The sequence below is a fragment of the Besnoitia besnoiti genome, chromosome VIII, assembly GCF_002563875.1.
Source record: "Besnoitia besnoiti strain Bb-Ger1 chromosome VIII, whole genome shotgun sequence".
NCBI lineage: Eukaryota > Apicomplexa > Conoidasida > Eucoccidiorida > Sarcocystidae > Besnoitia > Besnoitia besnoiti.
The window spans coordinates 1,818,966-1,835,400 of NC_042363.1; the positions used below are offsets into that span (position 1 = coordinate 1,818,966).

The 16,435-nt window shown below is 53.8% G+C and overlaps 3 protein-coding genes across 3 annotated transcripts; 2 read left to right on the plus strand and 1 right to left on the minus strand.

Annotated features, from left to right (window-relative positions):
* Positions 1–1,339: 1,339 nt before the first annotated feature.
* On the plus strand, positions 1,340–7,101 carry BESB_083800 (putative ATPase; the record flags this gene model as incomplete). The annotated part of the gene is made up of 19 exons (XM_029366730.1): positions 1,340–1,394; positions 1,672–1,739; positions 2,031–2,121; positions 2,329–2,401; positions 2,715–2,780; positions 3,066–3,201; positions 3,453–3,557; positions 3,942–4,086; positions 4,409–4,515; positions 4,635–4,707; positions 4,801–4,955; positions 5,099–5,135; positions 5,239–5,436; positions 5,535–5,761; positions 5,859–5,925; positions 6,054–6,234; positions 6,360–6,418; positions 6,584–6,638; positions 6,993–7,101. 19 exons carry the CDS (start codon positions 1,340–1,342, stop codon positions 7,099–7,101), a joined length of 2,007 nt encoding a protein of 668 aa, XP_029217190.1.
* Positions 7,102–9,904: 2,803 nt separating this feature from the next.
* BESB_083810 (uncharacterized protein) lies at positions 9,905–11,002 on the minus strand (the record flags this gene model as incomplete). Its single annotated transcript, XM_029366731.1, has 1 exon — positions 9,905–11,002. One exon carries the CDS (start codon positions 11,000–11,002, stop codon positions 9,905–9,907), a length of 1,098 nt encoding a protein of 365 aa, XP_029217191.1.
* Positions 11,003–12,878: 1,876 nt separating this feature from the next.
* Positions 12,879–16,067, plus strand: BESB_083820 (uncharacterized protein; the record flags this gene model as incomplete). Its single annotated transcript, XM_029366732.1, has 5 exons — positions 12,879–12,926; positions 13,024–13,215; positions 13,409–13,575; positions 13,776–13,810; positions 15,205–16,067. The coding sequence occupies 5 exons, from the start codon at positions 12,879–12,881 to the stop codon at positions 16,065–16,067; spliced, it is 1,305 nt and encodes a 434-aa protein (XP_029217192.1).
* Positions 16,068–16,435: the final 368 nt, after the last annotated feature.

Here is a 16,435-nt window from a genome sequence, read left to right on the forward strand (position 1 = left end):
CAGGATATCTGTCTTCCAACGGAGACAGAAGTCTAAAGAAATCCGTTAAGTTACAAAGCCGATGGCTGCGTCAGCGTGCGTTCCCTTTCACACTCGTTCCACTTCGTTCGCTCTTGCAGGCAGCGACCCCACGCGTCGAAAAACGACACCCGGGGCAAAATCACAGACTTTTAGAGAAGCAGCAGCAATACCAGACAGACACAAATGGAGACGGCAGGTGAAGAAGGGCGTCAACGCTCAGACGTGTTTCTTCTTCGGCGTGGAAGGCGGAAGGCCATCTTCCCCCCCGCCGAGCGCCTGTGCCTGTTGTCCTCCTTTTCGAGGGAGTCTTCTCAGCTTCGCTGTGACGCACATGCGGCACATGCGGCGATCGAGGCTGGCGCGTGCTGGCGCAACAACCAACCAGGAAAACTGGAGACGCGATCAAACTCGCACTTGTTTTATTCGAGGGAATTGAGAGGCTGTCCAGGAAGACTGGCGTCGAAGGTCGCGTTTCTGCTGGCAAACTGTCTCCGCCCCTGACGGCGACCCCGCTGAGTATGTCTCCTCTGGCTGAGTCGATCCGGCGCTTCTGTGTCTGCGTGGCGTGAGAGGCGGCTTGGTGGGCTCCGCGTGCAGTTGCATTCAGTTCCGCGTTCAGTCTCACGCGTGACTTCACTTGAAGTTGCTTTATCGCGGTCTACGGTGGTGTGTGGTCGTTTTGGTTTCGAACTTGTACGACTGCCTCGCCTGAGCACGCATTGCGGCAACACATGCACATTTGCTCGCTGGGGCTGGCTCGTCTTCCTTGACTTGGGCGTTCAGGCTGAATCTTTTGACCTGTTTTTCGTCTTCTGTGGCGAACCACATTGAAAGAGCCGCGAAAGCACGCCGGCCAGTTCGTATCGCGTCGCTCCTGAACTCGCACACGCGCTGCTACAACCGCAATGGTAGGTGAAAAGGGGCGCCCGTCAACACCAAGGATGTCGCTCTCGTTACTACAGACTCCAGCGCAGAAGCATCTCTGCATTTGGTGTAATCTCTGGCTAGTCTCTCCGTGGCGCGTTCGTTGGGTGGACGCGTTCGCTGCTGGGATGGCAATGCGAGCCAAAAAAGCATCGAGAGTCCACGACCCGTCCTTGCAAACGAGGAGGGCGGGCAGGCGCCCACATGCAGCGCTTCATCCCCACGGTGACACCTAATCCCTACACGCACTTGTCCAGTCTGGTTTCTAGAAAACGGCGGGGTCGCCGCGAGGGCTGGCGTGCACATCCGCAGCCGCTCGGCCGTAGGGTCGGTCTTTTTTTCGCGACGCGATGGTTGATGCTGCGCTCCACACAGAGGCGATGATGACGCGGGCATGTTGCGTGTTCTTGCGCAGTCGGGACGAGGCGCCTACTACAAAGCCCTGTACGGTAGGCGCCTTTCGCTGAAGAAATCTATAATTTGCGAGGGGGAACGCAGGTCGCTGATCGCAGGGAGGGTTGCCGCGGTCGTCTGCCACGTGAGCGCTCTCCAGTTGTGGCGGCCTCGTGCTGGAAACGCCCACGAATCGGCAAGCCGCATCGGCTTGGAGAAGTCGTGGGTCGCCTGGGAGGGAGGCGAGGGGGGGTGAAGGGGGGGGGCAGCCTCCTCGGTCAGGAGAAGATGCGTCACCGTCCTTTTATATATTATTTTCTATTTTTCTCTCAGGAGGCGGGCGGAACAAGCGGCGACAAAACGACGAGCTCTATGGCTCCGGTCACCGGCCCTTCACCGATGTAAGAAAGCCACGTTTTCTTCGCCTGGTGCGCCAGGCACACGCTGCGGAAGTTCGCAGACTCATGAGTGCGGCTGCAAACTCTGCTTGCCTTTCAGAGGCGTTTGCCGCTGTCTGGTGGTTTCGGGGTCTCTTGTGGAGGCCTCTGAGGCTGACTGATGAGGTATTATTGTGTGGGGCCTCGTCGAATGGGTTTGTCAAAGACCGGGACCTCTGCAGCAGGCGATGCTGCCATCGGCTGCTCACCTCTTGCGCGGATCCGGCGATCTCTGGCTTCCATTCCTTGCTACAGGACGCTGACAGCTACGCCGCCTCTAGAACGCCGAGTCTGCCCCGAACTGCTGGAGGAGGCGGCCTCCGTGCTGAGCTTCAACGACTCGAAGGTGGGCTTACATGCCCACATGTTCTTGCGAAGAGAGACGTTTCGTGCGGAGGGCACCTGTTTGTGCGTCCATACTGCGAAGGGGGGGGGGGGGGGGGCAGGCGGAGAGGAGAGGTAGCCCAGACATGAGCGCGCAAGGACGCGCGCGAAGACACTGTCTCAGCTCGCTGCCGCTCTTTCACGCGGGCATCTTTGTCTGCGCCAACAGGAAAGCCATATCCTGCCTACAAGGACCTGACTGGCGAGTGGCAACTTGAGGAGTTTCAGCTGTTCATCGACAAGTGAGAGAAGCGCCGGAGGGTCGCACCGATTCGTGGAGAACGCCAAAGGGTTCAGAGTCCCACGTAGCACACGAATTGTCTCCATATTGGCTTCATTGCCTGTCACGCGCTTCACCAACAAGCCGTGCGCGCCAGCGCCCAGCCAAGGGCCGCGCGAGCGTAGATATGGAGCAGCCAGGAGACTGGCTTCTAGAGGCGACATCTCAATGGGCCTCAGCGGTTCGCGGCGTCTGTTTGTCAGTCTGGAAGCACGCAGAACACCAAACGAAGTGAAGCGCCTCATTGTGTGAATCGCCGGTGACTCATTCCTCAGGGTGCAGTCAGACCCGTTCGCGCCGCCCAGCAGGTTTCGTCTTCGCATCCATCAACGGCATGCGCAGTGAGTACAAGGGCAGCAGGGATGCAGAGTCTTAAATAGAGGCGACGGCCAGAGTTCTGCGACCCCCAGACAGCGAACTGGACAGAAGTCGGAAACAATATGTGGGCTCGTTCCGTCGACGACGCCTGTTTGAACCTGTACTTTCGTATTGTAATTATTTTTTCGCCGCGTGCATTTTTGAAGGCTTGACTCGCGTTGCGTGATTTCTCGGGTCGTACTGCGGAGGACATCTTTGTAGAACAGTGGCACGATGCTGTTGTTTGTCCTGCGTGCCGTGTCTCTTAGATTCCCTCGACGGCTGTTCGAGAGCGAGATAAGAAACATTGCGCTCTGTGATTTCCTCACTCGCGCGTTTCACCAAGCGATTCGGAGATCGGGAATCGACCAAGCGGCTGAAAGCGGCGGCTGGCACGGGAGCAAGGTAGGCGACCGCGTGCAGTTTGACGCGTCTGCTGCGGAGTCGTTTTGCAGCAAGACTTTCATCGAAATACGACACATGCCCCCGGACGGCCGGCGTTCTGAGCCTTGACAGGCATAAATAACGCGAAGACTCAGGGCACCTTCGACTTTCCGTCGCCTGTCTGCTCCCATTCTTCTTTTTTCTTCGTTGGAACTGATCGTCCTTCACCTAGTTTGCTGCGTTCTGTCTCCGGTGTCTGTCGACGCTTGCAGGGAGGGGATATTCGCATTGACCAGCCGAGTCAGCACGTTTTGCGGCGGACATCGATCATCATAACAGAGGACTCCATCGAGGCCCGGTGCAACGTTTCGCTCCCGGTACGGTTCCGTGACTCCAATCAGATGGGAAAGGGCGGCCTGCTGCATGAGTCCCGGTTTCGAAAAAGGACGGCTAACTCTGGTTAGCTCTGTTAGTCTGTGAACCAACTCGTCCTCAGTGTTTTCAAGTAATGGAACTACAAAAGGATTTTTTCCGGCTACGCTGTTAGAGGGAAGCGAATCATTGTAACTCTGGTGAAATATGGTGTTTAACTACAATGGCAGCATCTATTCCTTTAAGACCTTCAGGTTTGAAGTAATGCTGTACATCAGATTCCGGCGCGGCTCCGTGAAGGGTGCGCCTGGTCTTCAGGGAAAGGAGGCAGTGGGCACCTCAGGTGGCTCCCTAACGTTTCTGTGTGCTGCGCGTTTGTGGATCTTCAGGCTCGCGGTCGGTCGATTGAGGGGCGGCGGGCAGCCCAGCTTCTATGCGAACGCCTTCCTGCAGTGGCACGCGCAGCTATGTACTATTCCAGTTTGAAAGCAGCGGAGGTGGAGGCCCACGTCCAAAGCGTAGAAGACCAAGAGTGTAGGTTGCATTCTGGGACCGCGCGAGGCGCCCCTCGTATCTCTAAAAAGGGGGAATACGCTGGCCGATGCAGCGCAGTCCACGAACGAATGAGGCGGCCGTGCGGCCTGCGGCGGCTGATTGCAGAGACACCGTCCTGGTACCACCTCCAGGTGTAGCAGCACAGTCCTCGTGAACTAGCTTTTGGAACTCAAGGCCCTTCTTAGGCTTTACAGTGGAGCACACACGTGGTTTGTGTGACAGTTCAGGTGGCGTTTTTCAGCCGCGTAGACTCGGTCTTGGCTACAGGTGTCAGCAAGCCTGCGTTATTTGACTTCTTCAGACCTGCGAAAGAGTCTAGCTTCCAAAGGACTGGTTGCATTCGTAATCAACGGCGCCTGCTTGCCTCGCCGCTCCGGGGTTGACGACCGCCCTCTTACGCATCAGCAGGTATGCAGTGCTCGCCTCGGCGCGGCAGCTGTTCTCACAGGAGCGTGTTCGCTGACTCTGCAGCTGGCATGCGGGAACCGACGGCTGCTGACATTGTAATCTTCTCAACATTTATTCAGGACGCCCACCTCGTCTTATTTCAGTCGCCACCTTCCTTAGAAGTGCAAATCGAGCTTCCAAATCGCGGTCAAGGTAAGGCACGGCTTTGCCATCCACCCCGCGTGGCTTTCGCGGTAGCCCACGGCGCGATGACCGCTGTGTTTGAACTGTGTCATGTGCTTGCAGTTAGAGGAATGGGCATCCCCGCTGGCATCACCCTAATTGTGGGAGGAGGCTTCCACGGGAAGTCAACACTTCTGGAAGCGTTACAGTGGGGTGTGTATAACAAGATCCCCGGTGATGGACGCGAGTTCGTAGTCACTGATCCAGGAGCCGTGAAGGTGAGGCCAACGAACGTATCGTACAGCAACACAGCAGCTTAGCATAATGAGGAAATACAGCGCTCAAAACTACCACGCGGGTGGCAATGCCCAGTATTGTCTGTCAACTCGGTTGTTAAGTCTGTTGAGTGACTTTGTCGCAGATTCGTGCTGAAGACGGGCGGGCGGTTACTTCTGTAGGTAAGTTCCGGCGCACGCTGCCCATATGTCCCATATCTGCACCATATCAGCAGAATGATGACAACTGTAATGTTTCTTGTCCCCGTGATTTTGTGTGCCATAGACATAAGCCCCTTCATCAGTAATCTGCCGTTCGGCAAATCCACGGAACGATTTTCCTCGGCGGATGCCTCTGGTAGCACGTCACAAGCTGCCAACATCATTGAAGCCCTCGAGTTAGGGGCAACGACCCTGCTTGTGGACGAAGACACATGCGCAACAAACTTCATGATTCGAGACACGCGAATGCAAGCGCTCGTCGGTAAGATTTCCAGTTAGCTACGTATGCGCCACAGGCCTCATCGGTGTCGGCCAACTATGTATTCTCCCGGTCTTGTGGCGACACTGTGCGAATTTCAGCTAAAGAGAAAGAACCAATCACGCCTTTCCTTTTCAAAATCAGACCGTTGGTCAACCAGTACAAAGTATCGACGATCATCGTTGTTGGCGGCAGTGGCGACTTCTTCGAAGTTGCCGATAACGTTATCATGATGGATAATTATCAGGCATACTGCGTCACGGAGAAGGCAAAGGAAATAGCCACGGTATTCAAGGCAAGCGTGGGAACACACAACGAGTGTCCAACGGTAAGGGGAACACAAACCTCGGCTGCTTCCCAACATCGGGAACGGTGACTCCGGAAGCCTATTTGCCTGCCTGTCAGCGTGTGTCGGATGCGCTCAGGCTCAGACACCTGGGAACACGGTTGACGCCGCCTTTGGACAGTTTCGGCATCGAATCCTGGAGCGAGGTAAGCAACTGGTCTGCATTCTTAGTGGAACAAGTGTGCTGTTTCGCCCGAGCATGTTTTGCAAAACTGCTATCCAGCATGCCCGTGATCAATGTTGTTGTTGCTGTGTTGTTTGCTATCTTCGAAAGGTTGTCTGCATCCAAAGGGGAAGGTTAAGGCAGCTGCGCGGCGGACTATAAGCTATGGTGCTACAGAAATCGATCTCATGTTCATTGAGCAGCTCGCAGAAGCCTCTCAAACCCGAGCGATAGCCCGGTGCCTTCAGCGCCTTGGAGAGAATACCGAAGGCAATGTAGTGAACGGCGAGAGGTAAACGGCCGTCCTTTCCATGCAGAGAGTTGCTCATAGTTACATTCTTGCGTGCGGAGGCTCGGTTTTGTTCTGCCTCTTCAGTCTGCCGGTCCTTCCAATGTCTTTCCTTCGACTCCTCGCAGGACGCTGAAAGAAATACTCGATTCTCTATCACGCATCACTTCCAGCACCGGGAGCTCTGGTAAAAGACAAGCAGCAGTTGCATCCTAGTCTTCGCACTATGCCGCATTGCGACAAGTTTGAGAGCTAGAGATCTTCTTTTGTCTGTAGCCTTCTTGCGAAAATAGCAAGCTGCCTACTGCATTTGGGACATGGTGTACGGTTGTGCGTCTTTCTTTACGTGCAGGTATCGGCCACAACGGCCTTGACGCACTCGCGGATAACTGGTGTCCAGCGGTACGGTCACAATCTTTTCTACAGGTTCGAGTGGAACTTCTCTGTGTCGACATGTCTTCTAGCACATCGTGAGTCCGTGTGATGTAATGTGCTTCAGGGAGATCTTGCTCTGCCTCGGCTCCTGGAGGTAAGCTGGGTGTTTCTGCCATTGACTCTGCAGTCGCATAGCTAGAGCGCCGTAGTTCGCTCAAAAGTAGGTTTTGCAGCCCAACTCCTCCCCGTGCACGCTGCTCAGTGAGGAACAGTCCGTCAAGCAATCTATACGGTCAGCTTCTGACCGGGGAAACCCAGTGTGGCAAGAACTAATGCATTTGGGCAGTGCTGGTAGATTTGTGCTGGTAGACTCCACGGCTCACAAGTCGTTGTTTCGCTTTCTCTGTCTCTGCCAATCATATGAAGATCGGCTTCTCCATCAACAGGCTTCGAACGTTACAGATAAGAGCAATGCGGGCGAACCCCAGTGTATGACCGCCGTCATCGCTCGTTAGATGACTACTGTCTCCGCGTCACGCGTATGAGGCGCCTGGAGGTACTCCGAGAATCTCAGGGTATTCAGCAAGAGCACGTTACTGCTCGCGCGCTTCTGCACTTTTTCTGGGGAAGAGTAATTGGCACGATGTTTTACGTCCTCTCGCGAGATCATGTTACCTAATTGCCTTCTTCGCCCGTTCGACGTTCGTCTTATACACGGAGATCTGGTTCTTGATTTGCCCTATCCTTTGTTGGTCATACCGCAACCTTTCCTGTATACCGCACGATTGGAATCAGCGCCTTGACTGCCGCTAACGTATCAAGTAACTCGCCTGGGGCGGAAGGGCTTTTTGGAGATCCGCTTGGTTTCCCGGATCCATGAGTTTTTCGTACTCCGTTTTGGCATCCTGTGGAAAACATTCCCGGCTCTTGATAACGAATTACGTATCCTTATCTACTAACCTCCTCCTCTTTCCTCTGCATCTTAACTGTGGCAGTGCCCGATAGACGTCAGTTACGCAAAACATTCTTGTATATGTCCCACCGGCGGGGCTCTCTACGCCCTGCAGAATGTCTTCAACGCCCTGATCGGCGAAAAGTTTAGACATTTTCCTGCGGCAACACCGGTGGCTTTAGCTCTAGCAATGATCTTGAGAATAAGTCGCCTTACTCAGTCTCGGTGGAAGGTTTTGGTGCGTTCACTACGTACACTCCCACCCCTTTGATGGCGTCTGAGAATTTGATTCAGTACTCCAGGCATTTTATGCAATCATACGAAGCCAGCCTCTTACCAGGGTTTGTTAAAGCAAGTTCGCGTATTTGCATTGACAAGCCCGTCAACTGAAAGAACGGGTTCGACTTCATGGCATCGGCGAGACCTGTGTCCGTCCAAGGAGACTGAGAAGTGTTTAGGCCACGGTTATGTGTCTGAGCACACCTTTCGTGAGGGAGTCGAGACGTTCCGCTGAATTCGCAAGTGCATGACAGGTCTGATTAGGGGTGCAGGAAAATCGACGGTACCTGCCGCATTCTTGAGCGGGTTGCTTGGGTTCACTGAAGCGCAAGTCCAATCTTTATCTAGGGCAGAAATCCACGTTTGAGGAAGGGGCTCTAATTACCGGCTTGGTTTGCAGCGGTGGCACTCGGGGGCAGCTGTGGTGGCTGCATTGTTGGTGGCGCAGAAACTTGAGCAGTAGCTGAGCAACCGGCAGCGGCCACGAACAAAAGAGTATAAACCACGGAGTTCCTCATCTTGGATTAACAGGACCCACACCCGCTGTAGTGGACCCGCCACGCGCGCTTGATCGCAGGCGAGTCTGCTTTTGGCTCCTCGACTGTACAGACAGTTGAGTGTATAGCGCATAGTCCTGAACCATCAGACAGTGAGGCAATATATTGTTGAAATGGGGATGTCACATAAAAGGCGCCCCGACTGAGACTTGAGTACCCGTTTCGAAGGATGCCTCATGTTTCATCACCCGCCTGAACTGTTTCTCGTTTGAGTTTTCCCGCGAACCAGGATCTGGTGGTCAAATCTATCGGCTATTCAACAGTTACCGGTTGAGTGCGTACGAGGTAGACTTATACCTCAGTAACATATGCTTTTCGGACCGGTTGACACCAGAGCCGCAGGAATGAACGGCGGAAGCAGTCGTATCTATACCAGATACAGTGTTTCAGTGGTTGTAATGCTTATTGCCTGGAGCGCTGACCGGGCTCTTGCGCAGAACCCCGTATCATACATCCTAATCCGAGCGCCGACACTCGAATGCATTTCCAGCGACGGCATCTGGAGTGATGCCACTGCCATGTAGTGCTCACGTAAAGATAGGCACGCCCCAATGGAGCTGCAACGGGTTGTGATGCCGCCTACCGCCTCAGACAACCACTTGGTGGCTGTTCTATTATTTTCTCCCATGAGAGCCACTTCCGTGCCGGCATCTGGCGCAGAGGGGATCGCCTGTGGGGACTAGTGGCGAATGCCACTTTTTCAGCCCCTCAAGCGAAATACATGTACGTTTGTCGGCTGGTTTCTGGTAGCTGGTCAAGATCGTTGCTGCGGCCAATGCCTCTGAATTACAACCGGCTCATGCTTCGGAAGCGTAACGCGGGAAAAATATTGCTATCCGTTTTCACCTCACCATTAAATCAATACTCTCCAACCGGTGGTGTCATGATAGAGCCTCAGTAATCTAAATCGTCTTTCCATACGACAGAGCCATGCTGACCACCTCCTAGTGCCGTTGCAGCGGCAACGCATGTCTGAAAAGTGCGCGAACTCTTCTACACACGTCATTGCGGGGTCACGGTGGCGATGGTTCCGGTCTGGCAAACGGGATAACGGGCATGCTGTATGAATCCTTGAGTCTCAAGAAATATACGACGGAACGTATCTGCCTATTTCGGCTGATCCCTTCCTCGCCTCCAGTGACCGTCCCAGCGGAACCAGCGACACGCACTGCACTACCGCTTGGGAATCGTGGGGCACATCTGGCAAATGCCGCACACAACCGCACCAATGCAAGGAAGAAACCTAACTACCGTCCGGTAGCCCATCAAAAAGCAATGGCATTGTGCTGACATGGTGGATACATGTAGAAGACGACCCCGAGCACAGGGAGTTCGATCTCCGCTTTCAACGACATACCAAAAAACAGGCCCAACCTCGTAAATATCTCAACAGCCCGAAACATGGACCGGGCGTCCCCTCACAACGCAGGGCCATGCAAATAATGGATTCGCTCCAATGTTTATCACTGTCAAAATGTAACAGTGCGGAACTGAACCAGGCGAAGGCAGATCAGGACTGCTTCTCGTCAGCTCCGAACACCTCTACACCGGCAGAATCATTCCTGACCGCTTTCACGCGGACTGCGTCAAATATTGTCCTTGTCCTCCAGGTGCTCCTCCGTTTACCTTGCCCCATAGGGCTGCCTTCCCCCTCCTGCGTACTGTTCGCGCTGGCATGTTTATTACCTTGCTGGGACGGATCTGGGGTGTTCGCATTGACAGTGCCTTCAGCGTTGCCCATCTGCGCATCTTGCCCAGCTGCGGCACGGTCACCACCAGCGATAAAACGGACGATGGCTGTCTGCGTGTCTGCGCCGTCGACAGCAACGGAACTATTTCCTCCGAATCCCCTCCACAGACACTTATCTCCAAGTTCCTTCCGCATCAACTTGGCATCATCGCCGTCGGTGGATGAGAGCACAACGACATCATGCCGTCGGAATGGGACAAAGGTTCCGAGCAGATCCAGGAGGCTGCTCAGCAAGTAGGGCGCATTGACAATATATGACCTTTTCCAGCTTTTGCCAGAAGCGTTTTTCAGTGTAGGGCCAGCGAGCTGGAACATCCGTAATAAGCCACTCCACAAGTAGAGAAGATGGGAGGCCGACACATATGTCATATCTATAATGTACACAAGCTTTGGCTCCGTTTCGTAGTCCCTGACAGCTTTTCTCCAGAATGTCTCAAGGACAAATCTCAGGTAGAGCATAAATTTCTCCACTCTGTCTTCGGAGGTCAGCTTCCCCAGGTTCCATCGTCCCAGAGGCACCATTACCTGCACATTTCCCCTCAATTCCTTTCCGCAAGCACGGCGGTAGAAATAAATCGGGCAATCTTTCATGTACTTTTTGAAGTACGGCCTGAAGTACTCGAATAGCTCGTCAGTCCATAGGTCCGTATAATTGGGTGGCAGGTCTTCCGCGTTACCGAAAGTCAACCCTGTTGGTAAGAAATTTCCAGAAAGGGAATGCTCCGTTTTGACTCCTGAGCTCAACAAGAGCAGGAAGAGTGCTGCCACCAGAACTGACCAAGTGCCCAGCCCCGCAGTTCGACGGATTTCTGTCCGCCTGACGCTCTTGGCTTCGGCAACAAAGCCAGAAAGCGCCATTGTGCCGCTGGCGAGGAAGCAAACGAGAGGGATACAGGAAAAAAACGAGACTGTCACTTCTAATCAACCACCCATTCCTACGCGGTGCCGCCTCGCGGAAACGCACACCGATCACACCGGGCCGTACTGTCCCGAACGAGCACTATACATGCTGCATTGGAAAGAAAGTTTGATTCAAGACAATGAAGTAGTAAACTACAATATATGAAGTAGCGAGGGAATGCCCGAATTGCCGAGCATGCACTACCACCACAACGGGCGCAGGCGAACGGGCACTAACAGCCTACTGGGCGGAGCCTTGCGCTTGACCGTGCCTTGGGGGCCCTCCCCAAGGTCTCTGTTCGGTCGACCTGTCTGCGCCGCAGCCACGGCCCCCAGCGCTCGGGGAGCTGTCGCTGGGGGACGGGCAGCTGCATGCGGCTAAAGGGTGTGCTATTCCTGAGAGGATGCATCAAGACTCAAGATAACTACTCATCCCCTGCAGTACCGCTTACTCTTCTCCGAACAGAAGGCGTACCTGTGCGTTTTTTTTCTGGTATTGAAGGACCTGTTGAAAAGTGTGGTGCGAATTTCCACGCAAGAGGCATAGCAAAACAGCGACCGTGTCTTCCTCCGTGCATGCGGGCGTTGTTCACGTGCCGCGGCTGCCTTCGTCGAATGGGTGAATTGCCACAGTTGAGTGACGCTTATGAGTCTTCGTTGATGTACAACGTCCTTTTTCTGCGCTGCTGTTGTGCTTAGCTGTGGAGGGGAATCACCTTGAAATCAGGGCGGCACATCTCGAGTGGCCTTTCGTTGACCAAGATCACCCTATGCTTGTCGTTTTCCTTGTGCGCGCACGTGCCTGTCTCCAGGGTGCCCACTCTAGTTCCCAGTCCGTCCACTCACACACTTCCAGCTGCAAATGTCTGAGAGAGAGTCAGCCTGCTCCTCGCTTCGTGGATGCCTTCCGAGAAAGGGGTGTCTTGTGGGTGAGAACTACCTGAATAGTGTACGTGTGGAGATAGGCTCATGCAGATGCATTTACGCAAGCACGTCCGCACCAGCCGGCGTGCTATTGTCACGGGTGCATTGTCGTGCGGAGAAAATACACCGTAGTTGACTGCTATCAAGTCACGACTCTATGTATTTTTAATACGGTTTTGCCAGAGGTGGCAAAATGGCGACCTTGGGCCTTCTTTCGCTCACCACCATTTGCATCGTCCTGGCGTTGGTGTTCTCATCCGGTGGAGCATCTGCATCCCATCCTTATAGCATGAACTGCCCTCCCACTATTCCTTGCTCATCCAATATCGCCCATACCTCGTTTGGGCGGTGCGTTGATGGTCGCTTTTCACAACCGCTTTCAAACGCAGGAATTCCTTCTATGAAGCCACGCACTGTTATCTCGGCGACTCTGAAGGATCCACGGGCGGGACAACGTTCAAGCAGGCGCTCGTTTGATAATTTTCGGGCTGCGTATTTTTCTCATTCGCCGCCACGGAAAATATATGAGACGGATCCGTACGCATTCCTGTCCACATTTGCAGTCCCTGCTCTTCCCTTTAGCCCCGACAGGCATGCTTTGGTAAAGCTACATCACTCTCGCGTACCTCTTACAGGGTACTCCTTAGCAACACGGAATGTACCGTTGCGCGCAGCGGCTCGAATATCATGGCTCAACTGGGCACCTTCAGACGCTCATCCCAGCTTAAGAAAGGACAGCACCTCAGCAGTGTGCTATCGAGCTCCTGGCCGAGATACAAGCCTCCGGGTATCAAGGCTTTCTGCCATCAGAGCGAAAGATGGAAGTGGCAAACCGGCAAGGGTGGACGCCACTGGGGCTGCCACAGGAGCCGCAAACTTCCCCAAGCGGCTCCCTTCATTCCTACAAAGAATGGCTGCCGCAGCGATGTATCTGGTGCCAAACCTTGAACTTCTTCAGGTAAGGCGCTTTTAGCTCCGGCTATCAAATAGCTGCGGCTCCCGCATCAATAGGATTGTCACACGTAAGCGCCTTGTGTGCGATGTGTACAATGCAGACGTTTCTACCGTCGTTGACTACAATGCTGCCCTGCGTCGCCCCCCTGTGGGTCTTTGCGGCCAAGTGCGTGGAGCTATATAGCAGGGTTCCATGCGCTTCCCTACTTTCGTTTGGCGCGCCCTATACCCTCCTGATCAAGAAGAGAGAATTGTTCAAGCCATCGTATTTCCTTCGGCATCATACTATGACCGTAAGTGTTCGTGCAGGTTAGTCTCGTCGCTCACCACAGCGTCTTCGTGAGTGGACGGGGAAGGAGAGGAGTGTGGAGGCCATATACTTCGGCAATCACCTGAGTGTGCTCTCATTTGTCACGGGTCGCCTCCAGCGGCAGGCAGTTTACGGGCACGCTTGAATGACGGCTTCGTCTGTGTATGCGTGCACAGGCTCTCATACTATCAATGCTTCAGTACACGCTAAGCATGATCTACTTCAAGGGCATCAGTGCCTCGCGCACAGCATCGGGGACAACTCATGAGACAATCGTCTTGTCGCTGTTTCTCGTCGCACAGACGCTCTTATTGAGCTCCATGCTTAGTGCTATTGGCGCAAAGTAAGTCTTAATCACGAGCGACAATGTGCTGGCTTACATCACTGCCACGTACTTTTCGCAACTCGTTTGAAGGACAAACGTACCACTGACAAACCAGTTTACAGCCATCAAGGTGAAACAGCAGAGTGTGCCAAGCGGCAGTCAGTACCAAGGATCACAAGCCAGTGTTCTCTGTGTCTGTTGCTTCTGGGCCTCTGCAGGTATGCGTGGGTGCCAGTTGTGACCGAGGCTGTAGGTATGCATATAGGAGAGAAACCACCGGGTTCGTACTAAATACAGAAGCCACGCTTGACTTAAGCGCAAAGAACGCGCATAACAGCTCTATCGGCTGCCGTACGATATTTCGCGGCGTTCAAGCGCGCCGGGCCCGACCGTTCTGCCATGTATCAATTGTCAGTAGGGATTCTTTCGTCTTTTGCGCGCACGAACAGGTTATGAATGCGGGTGTAGTGACACTCGCAGTTTTGATCTTTGTTTTTGCGAGTACATTGTTGTATAGTCGAGTCATGGTGTCTCCATTTAACATACCTTCTGCGGTCGCGTATTCAAATGCAATCCGGAGATAGTCCTCAGGGCAAACAAGAACTCTGGCAGCCTACACCGGCTGTACCGCAGATTCAAATGCCTTGACACGCATCGAGGTGTATACCACATAGAGACTATTCTGGTCTAGATTGCGTGTAACGCACGTAGTGCAGAAACGTTTATGAATAAGTAAAACTGCGCGTATTTCTAAGCAGCACAGCTGGGCAGGCCAGCGTGCTGCCTTTCACAAACCAGTCACAGGAGGTAGCCTGTTCACGAGGCGCGCACATCAAGCCTATCTCAGCCGACCTAGCAGCGGCAGGCAGTTCTTAAAGACAGGCACCTAGAAACCAGAGCCGCATGCGGTCTCAGCAAGGCCTCCTGCTTGTCGAAAGCTCCACCGGCTCATATTCATATGCGTACCCCTCGCTGGTGGCTGCTACACTAGAGGTGAACGCGTTGACACGACAGGGAGCGCTGGTGTTACAGAAAACGAAATCTTCTTTCTCCATAGCATGGAAACGTCCAGCGCCAGCTATATACTTCGAGGCACCGGCCGTTAAGGCGGCCAGATGTTCACGCGAACAGCAAGAGCGTGGCCCGAATGGGTGAAGCTCACTCAAACACCATAAAAGCGGCGTAAACTGCTAGAGGCATGCTTTCCATGCATACATCACAAGATTTCATCCAGCACGCAGGGTAGCACTGATTTATCAGTTGTGATATCAGGTAAACGACCGTTTTGTAGGTGTACTTCGGGGTCGACCCGTCGCCGAGGGTCAACGCTAGCGACACTTGATCATTCCGCGTGCGCTGTCGCTACACCTCATCAGCTGGAGGAGCCGACCGATGGCATAGGACGGGAGGTGACGTTACCTGTGGCATTTTTATTCTCTATCTGCGCGCTCTCTGGGACAGCAGGTGACAGTTTGCCAGTCAGCGGCCGACAATCCATCTTTCTGTAACAAGCCGAGGTCAAGCGTAAGCAATAACAGCGCGGCACTACTCGAACCCCGACGTGGCAACCACTTCCTGATCTCCCCTCCGCAAGCATGAGAGGACACGCAGTAGCTCGGCGAGCTGTTTTGGCAATCACTGTATCAGCTACTTTGATTTCAGTCCCTGCAGTTGCCCAGAGGACGCCTGTTCTTGCTACTGAAGACACATGGAACATCCTGTCGGTCGTCCCTCAAGTGACAGTTGAAGACGTGGCTATTGATCACTTTCCAGAAGGCGGCAGCGACTCGTCGACAGCAATACTGAGTCAAATTCCGGAGGAGTACATTGACGAAACCGCTGTTTCGACCGACTTCTGGTTGAGAGGGCCCACAGCGAACAAGCCGTGGCCACCCAAAGAATTCCCCGAGAAGCCATACTTCCCCGAGTTCCCTGAGTTTCCCGAAATACCAACAACAACGACCACAACCACGGCCGATCCCACCACAACTACAACGACCGCTACAACGACTACAAGCACTTCGACGACAACAAGTACAACTACCTCGACCACGACAACTTCCACAACAACTAGTACATTTACTTCAACCACGACCACTACAACTTCGACGACAACCAGTACGACCACTTCAACGATAACTAGCACAACCACTTCAACGGCGCCTACCACGACATCCAGCACCACAACCACCACGTCAAAGTCTTCCCAAACCACTACGACAGAAGACGGAATGTCAAAACCACCCAAAAAAGAGTCTTGCTTCCTAAGGCTTGCGCGGCTGTTCATGTTATTCTTCGGCAGGGATATTGGGGGGAAAGAGGCCACGCAGAGCAACTCTGTGGACTCCAGCGCTGTTGAGGGGCAAGAAGAGAGTATTGCACATCTTCTTGAGCGGCTCCACGACGCCGTTTCTGATATGAGTGAGGATATCACCACGATGGTGAGCCAGCTGACGCATGAGCCAGCCGTGTCGCCGTCCCCACGAGCTCTCCGTGGCGTAGCCGTCTGAGCATCTGTGCCGCGATCCGCCCCTTCGGACCGTAAAAACGCAGAAGGCAAAAATGTCACTGCCTCAACGTGTTCCCAGTCTCCCGTAGTGTTGTAAACTTGACGACGCTATTGTCCGGTTCTCACTGTCATTAATCTATGTTTTCCACTTTTGCTCCCCGCCCACAGATGTAATTGTCAGGGCAATCTGAAGGTAGCGTTCGCAGTTCCAGCGCCGCGACCCCATTGCTCTTGTCTGTGAAGAGTTCTTTTGCGCTGAGTTGGTAGTACAGATACAGCGCGCTTCTAGAGTCATGACCGTTAACTATTCACGGAAGAACGACACGAGGAGTCTCGATAGAGAGAGACCCTAAAGCCTTGTCCAGCGAG